The sequence below is a fragment of the Varroa jacobsoni genome, unplaced genomic scaffold, assembly GCF_002532875.2.
Source record: "Varroa jacobsoni isolate VJ856 unplaced genomic scaffold, vjacob_1.0 contig01726, whole genome shotgun sequence".
NCBI classification, from domain to species: domain Eukaryota; kingdom Metazoa; phylum Arthropoda; class Arachnida; order Mesostigmata; family Varroidae; genus Varroa; species Varroa jacobsoni.
The window spans coordinates 1-24,349 of record NW_019214680.1 but is presented as its reverse complement, the minus strand read 5'-3'; the positions used below and the strand labels follow the sequence as shown (position 1 = coordinate 24,349).

Below are 24,349 nucleotides of genomic sequence, written 5' to 3'. Positions count from 1 at the left end.
TCGATGGTGGTATATCAGCTCTCATTTCTTATCGCATTCAAACCTCTGACAATATCAAAACGCACTTAATACTTCGAAGAGAATCAAGCTTTATTTGAAAAGTCTTCTCGTCCGGCACTGGTAGTGATACGTGCTTCGGATTTTGTAGAAATGATTAATGACTTCGCCTGGAGAATGTTCTTTAATGAATTCAGCGAAGGCTTCGGGAAGTCGCAATGCCATGGTAGCAGGGCATGTTTTGATTATGGTTATAGTCATAATATAGTATGTATTTGATATCATATTTAATTTCTTTTTAAGGCATTTCGTCACGACACTCACTGAGTAAGTTAGCGCTACCGCAAATCACACGCACAGCTGCATTAGAATTTATTAATACATTCGAAATTTTGACCTGCGTCGCTGAATAACGGATTAATCGGCTAAATTGGATTTGAATATATCATTACTGTAACGATCTTAACGATCATTGATACGAAAGTGAAAGAAGGCTAATATAGCCATAAGGAATTGAATGACCATATTGGTCTATTCAATTGATTTTAATTCTATTTGGACATCGTTCGTCTAACCACATGGTTGTGAATGAATGTTGATTGATTAAGGCGGCTGCTCCTCAGTTTTGTCAACGTTCTCCTTCGAACCTAAATCCTCAGGTATATCTAACTTTAGTACATAAACACGTGATCATTGCATCATCATGGGTATCCACGGGTTCATGTTTCTATTGAGTCATTGAACTTAAATAGCTTCTGTTTAGCTTAATAACATGTAATGGTATTTCTTATGACTGGACCGATAGGATTACTCGACTACGCAAACTTAAGCAGTCAGGATTGACGATATAAGGGTACTCGTAGGTTTCAAACAAGATTATATAGTTTGTTATAAAATTTCCCGCCCATCGTTAGATCTATATGAGTTACATGTTTCTGCTGTCCTTGTTTGGTACATCCGTGTAGATAATGCGCATCTGAAGTAACGTACATCTCAATAATCTACCATGATTTTCTTTCTATTTGAAAAGCGGTAGTTGTAATTAGCTCTGATCGCATTTGGAAGGTTTGACAAGTTTCATTCTCACTGTGCGATTTCAGCCTTCTCGTAATTTAACCTGACCACGATTGGAAGGCGCCGAGAATTGAAATTAGATCAACCGGTCTCGTGGCATCAATTTACGAATTTTAAGCTGAAGCTTTAGCACTGTCTAAATATTCCTGCTGTGTATCCTTGCGGGTTCAAAATAATCGTCGATCTTTACCTTCATCCGAATCATGGATCGCAGAGAGGATTAATTCTCCGGTTGATCCACACGATACACATATCTGATTCCACCAAATTAATTGCTCTACAGTAGACCACTCAAGGTTAAGCTGAAAAGTAAAGGCTGACGTACTTTTACATAGCCCTTAGTAATTTTGTTTCCTCGATATTTTAAGAAACTATTTGATATGCATATATAACTAGACAGTATTTGCGGTAGCAAGTTTACCTACATCTTTATTTTTTTTCTAAGGAAAGATAGAAAGTAGATTAAACTGCAAGCTACTTTAATAATCCTAACTTAGTTGAAGATATGAAGCGTGAATCTTGAGTTTTCATGCTCTTCAGTAGCTACAGCCATAGGAGCGTTCTAAAGCATGTGTCATACATTCCATACTAAGATTTGAACACCTATATCATCATCAGCGAAGGCTCTTGTATAAGCTGCCTAAACAGCCTTTGTTTCTGTGACATTACAGCTTGTGTTAAGACTCCAAACTTGATTTCATTAACTAAATTATTTCGTGCTTGCGGTTACTCACTTAGATGGCGTTGTACTTACATTGATATAAACAAATATCGAAAAGCTATCCGCTTTTTATTCCTCTTGGTTTTCGTCTAACGGTCTACACACCTATGCTCCGTTTGTGCGATGAAATGGCTTTAGTTAAAGCTTTTTAAAGTTTGAAGTGATCGATGCACATCGCAGCGATCTCTTAAGCTTCGCGCGCCATTTCGGCGCTGCTGAGACGCATGCGCGATTGACCTCACCACGATTCCTCTCCGCGTTGCCACCGCCTATTGTCGCGCCACCGTTCGTTCTCCGGTAAGCGCTTACAATTGCTCCGTCCGTTCACTCGTTCGACCCCGGTAATAGATATATAGGAGATCGACATGCTATTCTCCTAATCGCCTGGCTGGGTCAGCCCAGCCATCGTGTGTGCCACTGTATGATTGATACATTGACTCCAGTTGAAGTATTCCTAGAATCCTTGCGCGTGACTCGGCTGTCGCTCACATCAAAAAGCTGGTACCTGAATTATATTTGGTATGTAATTTTCATAAAAGAGAGAGTGATAAACTAGCTTTGTTGTGAACTGTGATTCATATCTGGGTTTTCGTCGTTTCGTCTGCTAACCGATTCTATATAATTTACGAAGGTAAGTGAAAATGTACCAGTGCACACAAGCATAGATATATTACGATGAACGACGGTTTACGGTTTGAGTTAACGACCCGATTACTTTATAAGCTTGAGCTAAATTTAATGCAAGATTTATTGGAATGTGCTTGGCATAAATACGAGTTGTAACATCGATGTCGATGTTTGATTAATTATTGCTCAAAAATGGGGTGGCGGTAAGCGATGTGGTTACATAATGTTTTCCGAGTTAATGATGAAGCGCGATTCCGTTAACATGTTCACTTTCGATTTTGCGTCGAAAACTTAAACCGCTTAGTCCAAAGCCAATATCAACTGATTATATCTGGACTTACTTTTTAAACGTCGGTTCTTTCCTATTCCACTTAACGTTTCACTGTAGGCCGTCACCACTTACCGGGATCAGGGTGAAGCATCCTAATGTGTTAGTATACATTACCTGTATAATTGAACTTTTTCTTCTTAAATATGTGATGTACCTCGTAGTTAAACTGTATTTTCAAATTATTTTCTTCGATTTGTTTTGAAAATTACAAGGTGCCGTAGACTAACATGGAGAACAAATTTTGGGCGGACTGTTGAGACAGATTCGTAGTTGTGACACTCATCGAGATTTTTACTATACCTTCATTTTAATTAACGGGAAAGAACCAGATGTTACTAGTTTAGGCCTCTGCATACATTGAACTTAGTGCGTGATAGCTTACAAAAGCATTTGAGTGAATAGGGATCTGAGATCCACTTCGTTCGATAAGCGTATAATTTTTAAGTTAAGGATTACTGACATCGCCTTTCTATTGAATCTTTTCTTCTTGTTTAACAAGACCAACCGCGAAATCGCTAGTCCGAAAACCCGAGGGTAGTGTGGAACATGTTCATCATTTAAAGAGTCTATGCTTCGATTTCTAGATTGAGGGGATGGAGCCCTAGGACTGCTTTCATGTTGCTTCAGGGCCTCCATTCCTCCCCGCGGGTACCCGTCACACTGGTCTGCTACCACAGCCCTAAACACCTTTGACGCCACTGCTTAACATAGCTGAGGACCTATGACTCCATGACCCCCACTTCTTGGGAAGTTAATCTTGTCCTTCTTGCAGCTTTTTCTCTTACTGACCCTTTGTCCTCCTTAGCTCTGATCCTAGCTTCCACGACACTAGACAATGCATTACATTTCTCAGTGCCTTTCAATATTAGTGGGAGGATATTATCAGCAGTGAACCGCTGTGGAGCCGGAGTCTGAAGACTGTTACTGATCTCTTGGATCACCGCCATTTCAGGAAGCTGTTTGTCAGTGAAATCGCACAGCAAGCTCTCGGGCGAGCTTGCCTTGCCGATCTTCTACAAGTACTCTTCAGTACTCAACCGTATTAGTCCAGTTCACGATACCTAGAATAAGCTCCCCTGTTTAGTGGTCAGTCCAGTATGGGCTAGTGATTTCCACAGCGACAGCTGATGCCCACTCCTCCTGCCTGATGCAAAGTGTCTGCTCCCTTGTGCGGTTGTTTTCTGCTGAAATTGTACGATATCCACGACAAGTGCAAATCGTAAGCTGTCGCTGAGCGCTCCTTAGAGTCCTGTGATTCTAGTCACTCCGAAAACTTGTCTTTCGCCAAATCGGCCAGACGTACAAGATGATGAATTTCACAACAGGTGACAGCAGCCGTCTTGGCCTTAGTTTGCATCCCCAACCCGCAGCATAATCCTCGACAGGCGGTTGATCGCATTGGCTGCCTTCTAGTTACATAGTTGACATGCGGAGTAAAAATCAGCCTTTGATCAAGGATCACTCCGAGATACCTGATTTCCTTCTTCAAGGCAATGATGTTACCATCGGAAGTGACTGATTTTTCTACACCTCCTTCGATCTATTAGCAGTGTTGCTCCAGACGTCTCCGAGGCTAGCGCCAAGCTCTTTTCCTTCATCGAGTGCAAAACGCGATCAAATGCAGTGTTTGCCTTGTGCTCGGTCTCCTCTGGCGCTATTGTGGCAACAACCACCATTAAGTCGTCGGCGTAGGCAGTGGTACTGACTTTTTCCGGCACTTAGAATTTCTGCACCCAAGGCACCACAATATCAGCCCCAGAATGGCCCTCTACGGCAAGTCCGTGGTTCCTTTGGGCTATAGATCTTATTTAATCAAGTTGAACTCGATCCTCTTGTTACTGAAATAGCCCGCTATGATCCAGCGTAAGTAACAGGATATCCCTTGTCGCTTCAGAACGCTCACTAATATAGTCCAACTGATAAAACCAACTTATCCGTCCAACCCTTTTTAGAGCCATACTGCTCCTCCGATAGAATGTTTTTTTCTTATAGTTCCGCCGTCAGTCTCTTAAAACGAATGCCACAAATGCCTTGGCGGCAGTACTTAGTAGACTTGAAGGCTTGTATTATCTGAGACTTGAAGGCTTGTATTATCTGAAGTTTTCAAATGGTTTTCTCGGCTCCAGAATTAGCGCAAGACGCGCTTTTTTCCACTTTCGTCGTGGAAATCGACTTCTTAGTAACTTGGTAATTACATATCGGAAAGTGCTCGGCCTGTGTTTTTGCAGGGCTCATACTGCTTCCGGTAAGATACCATTTAGCCTTGGCACCTTACCGTGAGTCATACTCATTTGCCGCGGTGATGGTCTCCTGTTCTATTACTTCTGGGAAGTAGAGTTCTGCTTTCGGCATCTTCCTCTCTTTAGAGTGAGCATGAAGGGCAGAACAATGGAATCCCATAAAGATCGGCCAACAGAAGTGTCAGTGTGCATCCAATCTTTTTAATAGCAATTTGGTATTAGGAAAAACCATATATCCCTTTTGACCTTTTCGCATGCCATTTTTACTTTTTTCTCTATTTGATGCGGACTTGAAACTGCTTTCTGATATTAATGCATGCGTCGTGAGCTTGTTGAGCTGTAGGCGCCACGGTCTTTTTCCAAGGTTGCGTCGCGTCGAGTTCTTGTTTTGCCTTTTAATGTTTTTGTTATAGTCGCCTAGCCCTATGCAGCTCTTTCTTGCTTTTGTAATCGTACAGTTCTACTAGTGCTTAGGTTTCTAGCGAGTTCTCATTCCAATTTGCGATTTCGGTGCTGCACCCATAATGTCTCTTGCGTCGAGATTCTGCAGGTCGTCACATTCCTTTGTTTTTACTTTCTTACAGTTAAACTGTTTAGCGCATCATCTTTCGCGTATCTCAGAGTTTTCCCTCGCATCTGCTTCTACGTGTGCTGCTATTTTAAAGGTGGGATTACAGTGATCGCTGAGGGATCTTTCTTCGTCCCTCAGTCGTCCGCGCGTGATGCGATCAGCGATTCCTTTGCCACACAGGGTCAGGTCCAGGAATGATTCCTGTCATTCCGGCCCTCGTTTACCATGTGCAAGTTTTTTTAAACAATTCATTAAAAAAGCTCCGCATACGTTGATGCGTAGTGTTACTGCCTCATTCGGCGGCTGCCTACGTTAGTTACAATGTCGCCATAGCCTTCAACCGTGTCTTTTCGTTGTTGTCGGTTCATCAGGCTTCCTCTCAGCGTGTCTAAAAAGTGGTCCCTATTTCACGTTAGGGGACTTGTAGCTGCAGTATAGCGTATCCCTATCTGTGGCTGTCCAGGCGAACTTCCCGTTTATTAAGCTTGAATTAATTCTAAACCCTCTATTGCAGACCCTTATCCCGACATCGTCGCATTCGTCTTCTTCCTGGGAGCGAACTCCTTGTCAAATTCTCTTGTCAGGCAGTTGTGAATTTTCCACGTCACGGCAAAGCTTTCTAACTAGTCATGTGCACCGTGATACCTGCTGAGGTTGACTTGGAGAACCCGGAGAAGATCGAAAAGGTGTTGTTGATTTTGCTCTCCAGTCGTCTCATCTACCTGGTGAATGGTGATTTCCCGTTCTTCCTAAGTAGCCTCCTTTGTGCGATGCTTCTTTCTATTCTGGGTGTGACTGTTGGCTCCGTTTTATCCATCATTTGACGCTGCCGTGCGAATCGTAACTCTAGAAGTTTGTGTCGCTGCCGCGACCTTCTAAGTCTCGATTTTTTCAAAGTTTTGATACACTTTTTGGGCTTCGAACAAGAAATTAAGTTGGCTTAATGTCCTTTCACTTTGCATGCAGAGAATGTGGGACTATCCTGCGTGCAGTTTTTGGACATACATCCCTTAGTTCCGCACCGGCACTAAATGTTTTTGCCATTTTTTCCATCCCTACTGTCCCCAGCAAGGTGTCAAAAATTCCACCAGTTGTAGCTTATTGTTAACATATATCATATACCATTTCATCTTGAAATACCTCTTTGCACACAGGAGGTCAGCCTCCCGTTTCAAAAGGTGAATGATTTCCCTCCATGTCTTGAACCGATTTTCCTTCGATGAGTTAATCTCGAGGTTTTCTATTTTCTTCCTGAGCTGCTCCACGAAGGCCTTGCCAATCTCCTCCATAACCGCTGTTTCGTACAGTTCTCGAAGAGCCATCGTAACTAGCTTCGGTGGGGTAACCTCTTTTGGATCAATTAAGCATTTTCCTGGATGCGTTTAGCCAGACTCTCTTTGTTTGCCCTTCTTGACTTCTGGCTTGTGGCCGCCGTTTTTTATATCCTTCGGAATCTCCACGCCTTCAGCATTGCGGTCAACCGAAGTCTTTAGACTTCGGAACAGAACTACGTAGCTTTTACTCGCTTGGTTCTTGGTGGTAATAGCTCCTATCTTTTCAGCCCTTTTGATCGCTGTCTCCGCTCTCTACCCTTTTTTTAGCGTTTAACGTAGAACTTAGCAGTATAACCGTTTCCTAGCGTAAAAGAGTTGTGCTCCAACACTTCGCGGGCTGGTTCCATCGGCATTTGCTCTCATTTCCTTCACGCCAACTTATTCAGTGCTGTTATTAGCTCGCTAGTGACCAATTTTTCGAGCGTGTTATCCGTCAGCCATGACACCTTGACAACAATACGATACCTAAAAGCTGGGATGCTCGCGTCCATTCGGGTCGTTCCTTCAATGTCCACAGTACAATGTGACTGCGGCTACCTGTCCGATTTCCCAGAATTAGCCCAGACTCGGGCCAATTCTGGCAACTGTGATTCTAGGCGTTAGAACGGCTTTTGGTCTTTCTTATCTATCCAGTCCTTCAAAATACGACTCCCATTTTCTCGGTCAGCTTGAACAAGCTTTGTACTCAATTCTATTTCATAGACTCGTTAATGACAGCAATTTCCTTTGCACTAAACAATTTTTTTGTGAGCTCGGTTGTCTTGTGGCAGCTTGTCAATCATTCTGGGTACCCAAATCTGAGGTTTCAATTTTCTACAATACCGAGTTCTTTTTCTTATAACCTAACAGTTGTAAAATCTAACATTTAAAGTTTTATGCATGATTCAAGTTGGACTATCATTATCATCAAGAATACACATTGTAATGATTGCAACTGTGATCGCATGCGACAACCCTTTTTACACCTCATCGTAAAGTTATAGCAGTATATATCAAATTGCTGAACAATTCTATTCATTTTAAGCTCTCTACTTGAAAAAATGCATGGCCGGCGTTGGCATCTTTAACGAAAACAATAAGCATATATCAATGTGGCCGTTGAATTTGTAGGGCGCACATCTTCATTAACAAGTGCGTCACGAATTAACTAATCATTTGTATTTTTTTTTTTGTAAATGGGAAAACAGATCTTCTAATTATTTTCTGTGCACGTTAAAGACTTCGTTTATTTAGGAGATGTTTTGAAAAAAAAACATACCACGCATTGCAGCTATTTAAGATGATGGGAATTTCGAAGGTTCAATTATAATTTGTGAAATACTCATGAGCATATCCTTTACTAGTAAGGACATTGCACCTAAAACCATATTCAGTAGTTATGTATATATGCTTAAATGAGGTCTTTCTGATGAGGGTAAAAATGGCAGTTGTACCCAAACGAAAAATCGTTCATTATATCATAACTGAAAATTTTGCGAAATTTTCCTGAAGCTGCTCATTGTACAAATCCACTACAGTGGGTTTAGTTTGCATTTTGCATTCTGAGGGAAAATATCCACCGCTTAGCTGGCGGTGCCAGCTGTAAGTAATGATAATTGACACAAAGAATGAACTGACTGGTGGATGAATTTACACCGCATATTTACACAGGGATATTTGCTAGACGTGAAATACATATATAATAGAAACTTTTACTAACGAACTTCTAATAAAGCGTTAAGCCATCAAAGCCTTGCATAAAATTGGTTTTGAAAAACACCGGTGTTTGCCAAATGCGTTTGTACAGGAGACTAGTCTTTTGGCATACGAATAAAAAAACATTTTATTTATACAGGTTATGTGTATTATAAACGTATTGGCATATAAAAGCTTGTACTGATAAGCACTTGGTTAAATTATATAGGCGCGTTTACCGTTATTGCATTTATTTATAGTGGTTACTACTGCGTTCTTCACGCTTTCAGTTGCATCAAGAGAAAAGGGTAGTTCACAGCAACGTTTTGTAAAAAAATGTGGAGGCTTAGTTGATCCAGTAATTAAATACTCGTACGGAAAGTCGGTATTATTATATATGACATGTGATATTTTTCTTTGCTACATTCAATAATGTTTTGCATTTTTGCGGTTTTCATTTCAGTGAGTTTGTTAACAAAGTAAGGGCGATGTACTCGATCCGTCTTACAAATCGAAAAATGGCTGTAGGAGATCGCTTGCTCCAAGTGGCATTGGACGCTGATGGACTTCTTCCAAGTGACTTTTGCCTTGTTGCGGGCAAGGATGGCGGTCGACGTGCTGTGCATTCGTTTGTGTTGGCTGATGCCTCGGACTATTTTCGTACATTGGTAAGCAATAGTGAGTTTATCGAGTCACGACGTCGAGAAGCCGAATTGCCAGTTGACTCGGAAACTCTCAAGCTTATGCTTGATTGGGTCTACACAAGAAACGAAATGGTGATGAGTGTCGACCAAGCCGTTCCTTTGTACATCGCTGCTCAACAGTTCCTTCTTGAAGATCTCTCTCGGCCACTTAGAGAGTTCCTACTTGAAGGTGTGGCCGTTCTATCGTTTCTTGGGTCGGACGTTTTTCTCAACTTCACCCAACTTGATATTATGAGCCTCGCCGATGTTCTATTAGCCGAAGAAATGCGGCCATTTCGGCCAAACGTATTGAAACATTTGCACCGTTGGGTTACGCATGATCCGAGCCGTCGAATGGATTCCATATTTAAAGTCTACGATGAGCTGGCGCGGGGCGATGAAGCTGAATCAAACATGTACCTTTTTGGGGCATGGTCGGTCGAGTCAATGGACTCTTCGCAGGTTTTGTGTTTTCGTTTCTCCAACGATCGATTCGAAGAGCACACACTTATGGCCCCTAACTCACATTTAGCCGTTTGGTATGGCCACTTGCCGGACAATCTGTGCTTCATGCAGGATGGTCATCTTACAGTATTGGACGACTCCAAGGTGAAAGTGATCGACTGCTCCACTGGGCGCATCCTTCGTGAACTAGCTACACCGCTGGACTATGGGGATCGAGGTGATGTTGGACTAGCGCATTTTCAACGAGACCTCTTCCTCTGGATAGGGCTGGAAATATTTGTACTACAGGACGATGGTACATTTATGGGGATTGCCATGTCGCGGGAAAAGATTCGCCGAATGTATATAAGACGATACAAGCCTGGTCTTCTAGATTTCATTATGCAAGCTGAGGTCAAATTAAATGATAATGAGCAGCCCATCTACGGTACAAATCCCATAATTGAGAGTCTACGAGATCAATGGACCGTTGTCGAGCCGGGATCACTTGATTTGCTACTACTTGGTGTCTGCGGAGGTAAAGCAATCATATATCGAGCTGGAGAGGTGCTTATTAAAACAGGCACCGAATTGCTGGGTTCGATACCAGTTCCTCTGCTCAAAAACGGTCACTCTATTGCGTATTCTAATGGGCAGGTCCTTATTGCTGGGCCGGCTACTGTCGAGGTGATTGATCTTCAAACCTTCAATAGAAGGAGCATTCCCTTTTTGGGACCCCGATACGCCAACCGAATTCGTGTGGAGACGATTACTGCACTACCAGGAGACTTGAACCAGGATTCAGCACGACGAACTTTCGGTAAATGCTGCCGAAAGGCATTGGCTGACGAAATGAAACGAAGTTGAGCCTTGAATGAGTTTTGATGGTACTTTTTTAAAAACGCTAAACAAAATTAAGCGTATAATATAGGCGCTAATTAATTCTAAATTCGTTTTTCAATAATCGGTTTTAAGGAACTATTAACTGAAGTGACTTACGTATACATATATTATATACGAGGTACTTCTATTAGTAATAAATTATTAAAAAAGTATTAGTTCATTAAATATTTATAATTGCCTTTATAATCCTGTTTTTCGGCTTATACTCGCAACGTTATAGATATATAGTAGTCTCTCTAGATTTTGTCTGTTTTTCGCAAGTTTTTCCAGGAGGCTGACTTGGGACTACTTATGCTGAAAGCCTTCTCCTGGATGACTGCCGTAGTAATAGTTCGTACTCTTACTAAAACTAACAAGGTTATACAATTGAAAATGCCATTAGATTTCCGTTTCATGCAGCTCCCTACTAAACCTTGAGCTAGTACTTATTGAGCACAAAAGTCCACCTTTCTTTGATCAATTTTTAGAATTACCTATACATGATAAAATAAAAAACAGATAAAGATAATATAAAAGTGACCGTTTCGTAACCGGTAAAAGTGCACACAGTAGTGCACGCTTTTCGAGCACACCTTCTGATTCAACATAGATTTTTGCATAATTTTAACAGGTGAGTTGCCTTTAGCAATAACCTGTCAGACGATTTTAAGCACAGTCGGGAATATTCACTGCAGACTGGTTATCCGTTGACGCGCCTCTAAGTATTTCACAAAGTGCGATTCTTTCCCGGGGTTATTGTTTTTGTCTCTCGAGAATGGTATCCTGACAAATTCTTTGTCTAGGTCATGACAATTACCGCGAATTGCGCGTCATTCGACCATTGACGTGTAATTCTGTTTTGATTAGTTAGATGTAAATTAATTTTCAGGGAGCGCTGTAAGGCAGCATAAAAGTGAAAAGAATCGCAAACAGTTATTAACAGTGCTTCCCATCTTCTTACATTAAAAAATACATAATGGTAAAGAATTTTTTTTAATCATTAATTACAAAAACGCACACGCTCAGCAAAAAGACGCCTTTGTTAAGGACTCATTGTACCTAACTTCAAATATATTTTGCCAGTTATTCATAACGGCAGCTTCCCAGATTCCACTTGGCTATGTGCATGAGTAGAGTCGAAGCTCTTAACATCCGAACGTCATATTCATACTTTTAGATGGCAGAAGTTTATTTTTAATTTGCGTTGAGTTACTTGCGAGAATGAGTTTATCATGGCAAATATAGAGACAAGCGTGACAAATTAATATCGGCAAATTCCGGTGTCGCATTTATGGCTATGCACCACAAAATCATAAACAGACACCGTCGATAGCAATGCAAGGGATCGTTGGTGTCAAAAGTAACCCGGTGACGAATTAAATGGTAGAATAGTTGTAAATAAGTAAAATTTTTACCAATCAACTTGTGTAAATAAAGAAAGGAATGAAACGTGTGATACACTAAAAAATCGTGGTGTGTTTTTTTTTGCTAAGACTGTAATCGAAAAAGATAATTAACTTTTTTTTTATAGAACAAAAAAAAGAATAAAAATGTAAATTCCATTAGGTGGATTAAGAATGTATGAATGACATCATTCGATATCGTTTTCTAAAGCGTATCATCAAGCTAGTAAGCATGCAGGCATCAAGTCGAGATTTGATAAGAATTGATCGATTAATATATACAGAAACAGACATTCCTGAAAGCTATCAACCAGTGGCTTTACAAGAGCACGAAGCCTTTTTATTAGATGAATGAAGCAATAAGGCAATTGGTATTCCTTTTCGACAGAGCGTAATTTCCCGGTTAGTAATTACCATATATATATATATATGGATATATATATATATAGAGAACTACTGCCTCGATCGAGCATATAAAAGTTACTGAAAAACATACGCGTATAGGCGAAATCCGTTTATTCTTTCGATACCCATTTCAAGCCCGTTTATCAAAAATAACCACTATTAACGAACCAAATGATCACGATTTTAGGTTCCAAAAATTCAATCGTCGCTTAAAAATTACTTAGAATTTTCCTATTATGACTAGAGGTGAGGAATACCAAAGCGTTAAGACTTTGCTTTTTTATTTGGTACTACCCTAAGGCTAATGAAGCTAGCGGAGTGCTAAAAGAAGCTCCATCTGTCCAAAATAATACTATAAAGTTTTTGTAATTAAGTCAGATATAATTCTACAAGCAGTAATGTTTTCAGGTATCTATTAGTGTGACAACGAGTATTAGAAAGAACGTCGACTTAGTGTCCTATACAATTGAAACTTCAGCATTTCATTGATACCATCATCATGCGAGTGCGATACTTTTAACTAAATGGCTTTAAATGAGTATTATAAGCAAGAGCGCATCTTCAGTCTTTCAATTGGAAAAGTAGTTATTACACAACACCGTAATTCCTTAAGTAATATCCTAAATTCCTTAAAATATACCCACATTTTGGGACATCCTACATACCGCTTTCACTCCGAATGTGTCATTTTATATATCAAGACGAATACTTTGTAAATTAAATTGAATATTGTCTAAAAAGTGCAACATAGCGCTAGAACCTGTCAGAAATATCTCCGCACGACCAGGTAGAATGGTAAGAAATGGTGGACAAGGTTGCAAAATTATTCAAAATATGCGACACCACCTTTGTCTTAGAAAACAAAGAAAGTACACCCCATTCAGATGACTTTTCAAATTTCTTTTTTATTTATTTACTGTACATTACAAATATATTTATATATATATATTTTTTTTCCTGATTATTATACAAATTTATAAATTTGTAAAAGTGTTTAGGAGCACTTGCTCTGGATATTTTTTCACGGACCGCTTGAGATCAACAAAAACATAAGCCGTGAGTCATTCTGATATCACATTTAAAATTAGGCATTCGATATGTTGTTAAACAATTAATTTGCGGTTAATTGTTGAATTACAGTCGAATTTGAAAGATCGTATGGATCAATGAAGCAACCAATTACACCAAAGTGACAGAAAAAAATGCGTAGGTTTTTATTAATCACTCTTGCTACAATTTTTCCAATCTCGCACTCTTTCCGAGCCATATTCATTAACAAATACTCCTCAAAACGTATGTTACATTTCTAAACAGACTTCTCTTTTAGTTACTCTGTTTTCTAGACCCGTTTTTCGCATAGGAGAATCTTCTGATAAAACTCTACCAAATGTATGTACGATTCTAAGAAGTCAAAACCAAAAGGCGCCACAAACGTTTGTGCGCTTCAAAATTATAGATATGTTGAATCGCTCAATAAAATTGGATTATAACTGAACTTATGTATATATTTAGCTAGAGAGTCGATCTTGACGTTTTCATCTGATAAACATTTTGATCCACTTTCATATACTGGGCAAACTACGAATTCTGTTATATTACATGCAATAAAAGTTTACTTTTTCCGTATTTTTCGCTAGCAAGAGAAAACCGAATTAATAGTTAGCAAATACACTTATTTTCATATACTCTTACAAGTAAACTACATGTGTGGATCTTCCTCGTCACAAACATACTTCATTCGATCAGTTAGACAATTAAGAATAAAACACATGAATATTAAGTCAATAACAATAGTCAATATGATACAATATTCAAATAATTCTTTCCTATCAATACATTAATGAATCCACATTTTATATGACGACTACGGTAAGGTCTGGCCAGATAAAACGCCTAGGCCCTCCATAATTTAAGGAGGCCGTCGTCTGAATAACACGCCAACAAGTTCTGATGAGGGTGGTGAGCTAATCCAACGACATCGCCATCTGCTACAGCCAACGTTCGATCTAGAGTTCCTCCAACGACGTTGAAGCAGTATAACACGTGATCCTCTCCGGCTACGTGAATCCACTCGCCTCTTGGCGACAGGACGCATGAAACCAATGTACCGCCCTCTCGTTTGCCCGAAGAGAATGAGCGGACAATCTAAAAATCACATAGTAAGCGCACATACAAAAATAATAGTAATTTTTTTCTGAAAATACACAAATCTTTCAAGATAGTTAAAAGGCTTAGTTCATGCTATCACTTATACATATGATGTTCATGTTACAAAGAAATGTGAAAATAATGTGAAATAGTTCTAATGAAAAATTCTAACTTTATATGATCCTTATCATATCCGCTTCTAATGGCAGTGCCTTAAAAAATTTTTAATTTCCTTTTCATTGAGTATATGACGGAAACTTGCGAGTATAAACTATGTGTAAATGTAAGTAATCCATTGACTAAGATACCTGGCCTTGAGTATTCATTATTGACATTGTATTCGACCTGTTGCAGACCACAAAATGTTCTGGATTTTTGGGTAACAGATGAATCGAGTTTACCGCAGCTCCCTGTAGAATAATATTGACAGTATAAGTAAGACAAATAGTTTTTTTTTATATAAGAATACAGTACTATCATGCAAAACGTTATGCTGAAATTAGATGCTTCCAAAGGACAACATGATAAAAGACATTCTAGTTTCTGGTACGTTGTATTGTCTATAAGTCACACAAATGGCAAAGGAACTTAAGAGCATATAGTAAGTCATCAGAACTATTTTTTTTAGGGTTCATGCGCTTCCTTTCAATAAAGTTTTCATATCGAAAGAAATGATTCACACAGCAACACACACAGAAAGACACAGCAACTTATAGGTAAGTAGTTCTATACTGAGCATTGTTTTTCTTTCAAGGCAATGCTTAAAAATAGTACCGGTCGTAACACAAAACATTCAGATGTTTTATCTTACTTGAGCTGCTCCGAGAGCCGCTTGGAATGTGTGCAGACACTCGGTTGTCTTGATACTCCACATTTTGACTGTTCCATCAGAGCTACCACTTAGCAAATGGTGCCCGTCTGCTGTGTATATTACGTCATTGACAAAAGAGCTATGACCCCGAAACTCCTTTAGTAATTTTCCCGACTTTAGACCATGGATACGAATTGTTTGGTCGAATGAGCATGAAAGAATCTGCGAAGAATCCTTGGAGAAGCGGACACGAGTTACTCCTTTCGAATGCGCCTTTTCGAACCGACGTAAACACTGGCCATTCTGTAGCTTCCATACCTTGATCTTGCCATCTATGACCGAGTTGAAAACACGATAGCATATAAAATCTTAGTACTATTCTTTATGATACATTCAACAACCCGGTGATTAGCTCACTTAGCCAGAATTAAAGTATCATAATATATAGCTAGTATTTTATTAGTATTATCGTGATGATTCCAAAGTAAATATCTGGTTAGATTTTACCTTGTGCACCAGTTGCGAGCATTTCCGAGTCCCTACTGAATTCCATACACAGGACCGCTTCTTCCATCATCATGAAATTTTCTTGGCCTTGGTACTTTAGATCTTTTCGGATCTTACCGGTAACGAAGTTCCAAACTTCAATAAAGCCGTCCACAGAACCAGTCACGAGATACTGTCCGTCAGGTGAAAATACTGCACATTCCGCATGATTTTTACCTTAGAATAGACGGGCCGCGGTCGATGTTTAGTAATGAATTCGACAAGACTTCTTCAGAAACGTCAAGCACTTTTCTAGATAACGTACGTACACTCTTTGGAACACTCGCGCTACTACAAGTTCTCTCGTTAGATCTGCTCACTAGAAGCGTGTCAAACGAGAATATTTTTGTAAGCAAATCGTTCTATTTAATCGTATTAACAATTGAAACACTTCAGTCGATACATAATTTGCTGTTATTCTGTATCTTATTGTTACAAAACAGCAGCTTATTTACCGAATTTGATGGTTTTGGCAAGCATCGTCGGATACTTCTCTTCTTCTTGTTCTTTAATAGCTGCTTTACCGCGGAACAGGTCGATTTGGCTGCCTGGAGGCAAAAGGCCCTGGTGTTGCTGCCATTTCAGAGCCTGACCTAGTAGGGCGAGAAGACGCGATGGAGGAACAACCGAGACCTCGCCAGACAGAGCTGCGGCAATGGCGGCTCGGCGTTTTTCTTTCGAACTGCCTGAAAGCGATATTTCCAAAAGTAAGGTTACGCCTAGTTGTACTCACACGTATGTTTTAAGCATCCATTTAACTATACCTTAATATTTCCTATCACTAGCAGTTACTGTGCTAGAAACAAGCGTACCTGCTGGATAGGCTTCCAGTGGATCGAAGAAACTCTTGTTTAACAAACTCTCGAGGCCTAGGTACCGTTCAGGCTCATCTGCTTTCATTTTCAGCATTGGATCGGTTTGTCGAAGCAATGATCGAGCTGCGCCAAGCTCCCGCAACTCTATCAGCTCAAGTACAACCTGACAAAAAAGAATTTGTACTGTAGAACTATGGAAGGAAAACAGAATTACGAAAAGTGCTCTCTTCAATACTGATCTGCTCAAGTTGGAATTTGGAAGTTAATTTCTCATTCGAACATTTTGGAACAAGAGATTATAATGACAACACGAGATAATAAAATGTTTACTCTTTATTTATTTTTTTTCCCTAAAACAAGGTGTTTCTGTCACTCAAATAAAATACAAGTACACATATGAAATTTCTTACCTGTTCATAGAGATCAATGAGTTTTCTGTCGGGAAGTTTGAGACCCTGGACAACTTTTAAGACGATATCCCAGTGACCAAGTTGGATGTCTTGCACAAACGAGTCGATTGAATCCACAGTGTTCAGCGAAATGGTTGTCTCTTCCTAGACACAGAAAAATGTTAAGGTGTTAACGTCGCTCAGAAATTTTTGTTTCAGACCAGTATTGACATGCTTGGGAGCACGAAGCTGACAGATTTCAGTTTCTAAGGTCTTTTTTCAGATATAGTATTGACAATGATTATTGTTCTATTATCTTATATGGAAGTTTATACATTATTTCCTTGGAATGAACCATATATAGAAATATCTATACGCACACAAAAATGCAGTGATGATTTACCTGCAGTGTTTGAAGCGTTCTATGCAAATTGCTTTCCTTTAGGTATTGTTGTATAAGACGAATCACGCTGAAATTCATCAGTATATTACTAATATTAGAATATGTCCGCGCGTTACACAATGGAAACCCCAATATAAACACTCGGCACCTTTTAAATAATCGTGCATAAAAAAATTGAAAGCCAAATCAACCGAACTACAGCCATATTATCATTGACCGTACGCGAGTTTAAATTTTAGTTTCCAATATATATGATTGAAGCGCTGACATTGAAAAGAACTGTTAAAATAAAACGTCACCAAAATAGCCGATATTTTTCACAAACTGTCACATTCGCGTCCTATGAGATATAAACACATATGTACATTTATTGGAAAGCTAATTTATATGCGCAAAGCAAATTGCAGCAAAGATATCTTGTAATTAGACTCACTCCGCCGCCTCTATTTCAATCGCCATGGTTTTTTCTTTAAATGTTTTATGTTTGTGAGAATCGTTCTGTGTCGTTAAATGAGACAAACTATTTTCGAAACCGGGCCATTGTCGTACATCAGTCGGCCAGTTGTGTTTGTGTTTCCTTCTATTAATAATAAAAACATTCTCAATTTATATACGCAGTACGTGAAAACATTTGATTGACTAAGGGCTGTCTTTGCATTCTATATGGTATCTCATTTTTATCTATTTCATTACTGCTTTCTTCACGGATGGATTTAAGTAAACGATTCCCTTATCGCTCAAGGTACGACACATTCCTTAACACGAGGAAAACTTTCAAAAGGCCTTCGCGATGCCCGCGTAGTTTATGTAGAAGAGGTACTTAGATGTCGTGTGTTTGGGGCTTGTTGGTGTGTCTATCATTCGATGTCGTTGTATATGGAGTATGTGTGTAGTCTGCACTCTTTACCCTAGCTCGTTAACGCTGCTAACACGACAGCCAGAGGCGGCCTGATTCTGAGTTTCTTCTGCTGCGCGTGGTCAGGTAGCAACGATTGTTCTTTTGCAGTTGTTGAAAACAATTTTCTTTTGCTCTGCCGCGATTTGCTTCAATACGTCACCATGTCGTCGATTGGAACGCTCTCGTTCGACGAGTTCGGACGTCCGTTCATCATTATCAAAGACCAGGACAAGAAAAAGCGGCTGCAAGGCATCGAAGCGCTTAAGGTAGGGTTATGATTAAGTGTTAATTGTGCGACTTTTTTGCCGCATTCATGAGTCTGTCTGCAAGTCGAATGCCGGCAAACAGTAGGCGATCAGTGAGACCATGTAAAAGTCTGTTCTCGAATGTTCTTTGTTTTAATAAGTAACGTGCAAGGGGCCTAGTCACTGGAATAAGCGTAGCGAAATCCCATTAATTATTGATATGACCGTATATGGTGGTAAATCATAACGCCGGCAAGTGTCTAATGAAATCAAATAAAATACAAAAGTTTTTTCGGTTACATAAAAAAAATAGTAACAACAATATGATTTTAATTCATCGGCAAGAAATATGTTAAGCTATTAATAACATTTATTATATGATTGCCCAGGCACATAAACGTTTCCTGTAGCTTTGTAGCTTAACTAATTCATAAATAGTCTTCCAACGAACAAGACGTAATTTAAAACAGTTACGGTTTATTAATCAAAGTACCAACGGGTACCTCTCACAAAAAGGGGAATTACCATTAAATTGAAAGCATTAACTAACCCGAACTTAACGTTAAGCACTCTATGAAATTTAACGGAAAACTCGCCTGGTGATTAGTTAATTCCTGTTGTGCAGCTAGTGTGGGATGTAATAAATAAAAGAGTTGACAAACGTCTGTTTCGTGCATGTGTAATTCCAGTCGCATATATTAGCCGCAAAGGCTGTGGCTAACTCGATCCGAACGTCCTTAGGCCCCAAAGGACTTGACAAGCTCATGGTTTCAGCTGATGGTGATGTGACCATTACAAATGATGGAGCTACAATTCTCAAGAAAATGGACGTCGAGCACCAGGTAGAGAAAATACGCGCACACTTGAATACCGCAAGAAAATCACTATGCTTAGTTTCGCAAAGATGATTATCATGCCAAATTGTTGTTGTGCAAACAATGATCTATGCGCAAGCAGAAAAAAGTCGATGGTTGAAGATATGCATAGAGTTAGCTGTGTAAATGTACATTAACCGTTCGTATCGTTTACAGGTAGCCCGTCTTTTAGTGCAATTGTCTCAATCTCAAGATGACGAAATCGGCGACGGCACTACAGGTGTTGTCGTGCTTGCGGGAGCTTTGCTCGAGCAGGCCGAGCAGCTATTGGACAGGGGCATTCACCCGATTCGTATCGCTGACGGCTTCGACATGGCTGCCAAATGCGCGATTGATAACCTCGACAAAATTGCAGGGTCTTTTCCTGTCAGCGACCGGGAAAAGCTCGTGAAAGTTGCAATGACGACGCTCGGGTCGAAAATTGTCAACAAGTGCCACCGTCAGTTTGCTGAAATAGCGGTCGATGCTGTTATGGCGGTTGCAGACCCGGAACGGAAAGATGTGAATTTCGAATTAATCAAAATTGAGGGCAAATCAGGAGGTAAGCTCGAAGATACAATGCTAGTGAAGGGTGTCATTGTTGATAAAGATATGTCACATCCACAAATGCCCAAGGAGTTGAAGGACGTTAAGATTGCCATTCTGACCTGCCCATTCGAGCCACCCAAGCCCAAAACAAAGCATAAGCTCGACGTTACCAGTGTTGAGGACTACGAGAACCTACGCAAATACGAAGCGGAGAAGTTCGACGAAATGGTTGAACAAGTGAAGGCGACCGGCGCTAACCTCGTTATTTGCCAGTGGGGTTTCGATGATGAGGCTAACCATTTACTCCTGCAAAAGAAGCTACCAGCCGTACGTTGGGTTGGTGGCCCCGAGATCGAGCTGATTGCTATTGCGACCGGTGGACGAATTGTTCCTCGCTTCTCCGAGTTGACCGCGGACAAGCTTGGTAGAGCGGGAATTGTTCGGGAGTTGAGCTTTGGGACGACAAAGGACCGCATGCTTGTTATTGAGGAGTGTCACAACTCAAAAGCTGTCACGATCTTCATCCGCGGTGGCAACAAGATGATTGTAGATGAAGCCGAACGGTCAATTCACGACGCCATTTGTGTCATTCGCAACTTGGTGCGTGACTCACGTGTCGTGTATGGAGGTGGAGCTGCTGAGATTTCGTGTGCTCTTGCTGTGGCCGAGGCAGCTGATCGTTGTTTGGGCAGTCTTGAGCAATATCCATTCCGTGCGTTCGCTGATGCTCTTGAGGCGATTCCGCTGGCTCTAGCAGAAAACAGTGGTCTACCGCCCATCGAAACGCTGACAAGCGTCAAGAGTCGTCAAAACAAAGAAAAAAAGCCTTACCTTGGAATTGACTGTAACCAAACTGGGACTAATGATATGCAAGTTCAAAATGTCCTTGAACCGTTAGGATCGAAAAAGCAGCAGATTATGCTTGCAACCCAGCTCGTGCGCATGATTTTGAAAATTGATGATATTCACTCGCCAGCCAACCCCTTAGACTGAGCTCTAAGGACCTCATCAGCGTTGATGAGAATGCAGGCAAAACCTTTTAAGACATACGCACCTCAAAGGATTGCCTTTCATTCCTAACTATTATATTATTTTGCCAGATTGTCTTTTATGGGCAACGGAAATAAATACCCTTTATAATAAGGTTAATTTAACTACATTTGCGTGTTATATTCTGCAATGCCGTTTGTAAGGATTTTACCATTTCTTATTTCTTTACTGGCCATTTAAACATAAAATTATATTAATTTATACGCATGTCATCGGCATTAATGTGATCGACTCTACTTGCTAATGCCTTTTCGCAAATCAACATAACTTACAGCGCTTTACAATGTTATTCATGTTAAAGTATTCCATATCTAAGTACGCACTTTCTATTATGTAAAATATTTGAATGATAATGTTTATATTTGTGGAAAAATGTTGGCCGTTAGGTTATTATACAATGGGGTGCTCCCCAAGGTTCGTTCAGATTCTCGTTAGGACTTAATTACGACATTTTCCGTATTTGACTTTTGAGCTCCCTGCGCCTCTAAAGAGCTTGTATCCATTTTATTTTTACGCTGTCCACTGATAACCGGTAGGACAGGGGTACCCTACTTATGTACAGTCCCTATATTGTCAGGTAGGCTATTATAATCCAAAATAACAAGGTTTTTCAGAAATTAGGCAAACTAAAGTAGCTCAATTTAACAATTGATTGCGTGAATCGTTCCTTTGCAAGCTGACTCACATCGAAAAGGTTTTCCTGAGCTTTGCTATAGGATAGTACCGGATACAATAATTCGATGCAGGAAGCATTTTAGTTTGAATCATAGGTTCTATATAAACATTAATCCAAATTAGCTAAATTCGATATATGTTAACTCTGGCACTAATCTATTAATCTGCGTTATAAATCGAAACTGGTAGAGTCTGTTGAGGATCTTCACTGCCATTCGGAGACCTATGGATTTAGAGGGGCGCTCCTTAATTCGCAGTGAATGGCTACATGTCTATCACTATGCTATTGTATTTCCCTAGAGTAGTCGCCACATTATTAACCTTATGATTCGAAAGCAGTATAACTAGCATAAAAGGTCAAGATTCGAATTCATTTTTAATAAATGATGATGGTGCCAAAACGCTTATAATTAAAACTACAACTAACAACCAAGTGCATATGGCAATTCATTAAATGGCCGAATCAGCTTAAAGATAATTAATCATTTACTGCCCATTTTTGGTTGAACTCTCTTGTTTTCTATGTTCAACAGCATCATCAGAGTAAGGACACAACGTTCTTTCAGCTGGGCTAATAGATCGGATTTATTTTAAACATAATTGCCACTTTTTTCCTCTGTTGTAGTGAGCTCGAATTTTTCATGGTATTCTTGTTGATATCGTTATCTTTGTCGTATGTTAATTAGTAAGGGCAGGACAGGATGGGAGATTTGATTGTGTTGGTTTGTTTGTCTCCATCTTCTAGCCTTCTAGAATATATATCTCCCTTATCTCTATAAACGCCTCCACCACCTGTTGCTACTATAGTCGACTGCTATTTCCATTATTTTGTTATGAAAAGCCAAAAAACATCAGGAAAAACGAAAAAAAAATACCACTGAAAATTCCACAAGTTGTTGATAATTTTGCTTTCTGGTGGACAGAGATGTTGCCTGTTTAAACTCTTTCAGGTCAAAGAGGTTAACAATGTTCTTGCCAATGTTCTTTTTGTTACCAGGCCACAATTTTTCTTTTATTTTGTTACTTTGTCTCACAAAATAGTTATGATATTTTTTAACCGATCTTCTTCACCAAATACCACCTGTCGCTTTCACAGTCAGCTAAGCCAGAGCCGGCCATATATACTATTTCTGTTTCAATAATAATAATAATAATTTTATAATATATGCAATGTCTGTACAATAACACCCATGGGACAACGTTATTGACAAGCTGCGCAGGTGCTCGCCGTGTTTCACAGAGTCCTTTTCCTACGCTGTTCGTTGACAAAGTCCCAATAATTCTGTCTTTCTTAGAGCCTTTACAGCTTTGTGTATATATATATATATATGTGTCTAAAGATGTACTTATTTCTCCCTGTTAAATTCTCTATGCTGCTTTCCACCTCGGTTTTACTCGACGTGCGATTGCGTTCTTTGTTGCTGCTGTTGCTGGTTTATTTTGATGAATTACATTCTATACTTTACTTGAATAATAGTAATGTCTCCATGAAATACAGATTACGAGGTAGCGCACGCGCCCTATGCGAGAGAAAAACAATAATGAAATATGACGTAATATTAGTTATTTTAACATAATAATAATGCTACATATACGATACAAGCTGTCGCACGATCGCGAGTAGCGGTAGTTGAGGAAGAAATAAATCGTGCCGATTTGATCAGCTACATAGCACTAGCTACATAGAAGTCTTATGTAGGAACAGCTTGTGCCAATCGCGGATTTGTCCGTCCAGCCTTCTGGCTACGGTTGAGCAACGGGTAACAAAAGCAGCAAAGCTGCCATGGTGCTGCCCGCGCTCGATCTCTGGAAGTCTTGCTCTCCGCTTCTCGCTTTCCGTCTTTTTCGTGCACGCGTGCGAGTCAGCAGCTCGAAACAGTTCATTATGATCACGATAAGAATTTTGATAGAATCTCTTCATTTTTGTCATATAGTATGCACTTATAAGCAGTGACGTTCATTTTCAAGTATATTATCAGATTTACTATAATCAACTATTTTCAGTTTGGAACTGATTTGGTTATCACCATCGCCGTCGTCGTCGTTGTCGTCACCGCAATAGCATTCAAAGCGATAGCAGCTACAGTAGTCTCATTGTCTGAGCGGCATCCATTGCTGTAAAATGTCTAATTGCCATGTTAGTACCTCTCAACGCACAGAATTGGTCTTCATTTGTTTTTAGGGCTACATTGACATCTTGCATATACACACATACACGGCTATTTTCAGAACGCGGCAACGACGACCTCAGAGAGCGGAAGTGATAGTTATAATTAAAACATGCAAACACTGTTCCGCAATTTGAAAAATGTTTCTGAATACGCGCGGAATCACCGTGAACAGACATCTCGCACATACACATGTACACAGATACACTGATATATTCTTTTCGTTTATCCTCTTGGTATCTCAATGCACTTTCTCTCTCTCTTACTACTGTCTAATGCATGCTGTTTCAGCGCAATATATAGATTTCGCTCTCTCTCTCTCTCTCTCTCTCACATATATATATATATATATATATATATATATATAAGACACAGGCAAAAGCATCACGGCGACTTTTGGCTGGGTATCGAC

The 24,349-nt window shown here is 39.9% G+C and overlaps 3 protein-coding genes across 5 annotated transcripts; 2 read left to right on the top strand and 1 right to left on the bottom strand.

Annotated features, from left to right (window-relative positions):
- The first annotated feature begins 1,769 nt into the window (after nucleotides 1–1,769).
- Nucleotides 1,770–10,773, top strand: LOC111272171 (uncharacterized). Of its 3 annotated transcripts, none has more exons than XM_022853458.2 (2): nucleotides 1,770–2,311; nucleotides 9,033–10,773. In XM_022853458.2, exons 1-2 carry the CDS (start codon nucleotides 2,214–2,216, stop codon nucleotides 10,561–10,563), a joined length of 1,629 nt encoding a protein of 542 aa, XP_022709193.1. In that variant the 5' UTR covers nucleotides 1,770–2,213; the 3' UTR covers nucleotides 10,564–10,773. The 3 variants fall into 3 exon arrangements, with proteins under 3 accessions (XP_022709193.1, XP_022709194.1, XP_086829309.1); XM_022853459.2 differs by having other exon boundaries at nucleotides 1,773–2,423; XM_086973183.1 differs by lacking the exon at nucleotides 1,770–2,311 and adding an exon at nucleotides 2,574–2,849.
- A 2,803-nt stretch (nucleotides 10,774–13,576) lies between these two features.
- Nucleotides 13,577–18,050, bottom strand: Smu1 (Smu1 spliceosomal factor). Its single transcript, XM_022853457.2, has 9 exons — nucleotides 17,932–18,050; nucleotides 17,499–17,565; nucleotides 17,117–17,260; nucleotides 16,704–16,869; nucleotides 16,347–16,577; nucleotides 15,853–16,068; nucleotides 15,346–15,677; nucleotides 14,843–14,944; nucleotides 13,577–14,531 (listed from the first exon to the last, which is right to left on the bottom strand). Exons 1-9 carry the CDS (start codon nucleotides 17,955–17,957, stop codon nucleotides 14,280–14,282), a joined length of 1,536 nt encoding a protein of 511 aa, XP_022709192.1. The 5' UTR covers nucleotides 17,958–18,050; the 3' UTR covers nucleotides 13,577–14,279.
- Nucleotides 18,051–18,356: 306 nt separating this feature from the next.
- On the top strand, nucleotides 18,357–21,198 carry CCT5 (chaperonin containing TCP1 subunit 5). Its single transcript, XM_022853456.2, has 3 exons — nucleotides 18,357–18,662; nucleotides 19,331–19,483; nucleotides 19,673–21,198. The coding sequence occupies exons 1-3, from the start codon at nucleotides 18,558–18,560 to the stop codon at nucleotides 21,035–21,037; spliced, it is 1,623 nt and encodes a 540-aa protein (XP_022709191.1). The 5' UTR covers nucleotides 18,357–18,557; the 3' UTR covers nucleotides 21,038–21,198.
- The last annotated feature ends 3,151 nt before the right edge of the window (nucleotides 21,199–24,349 follow it).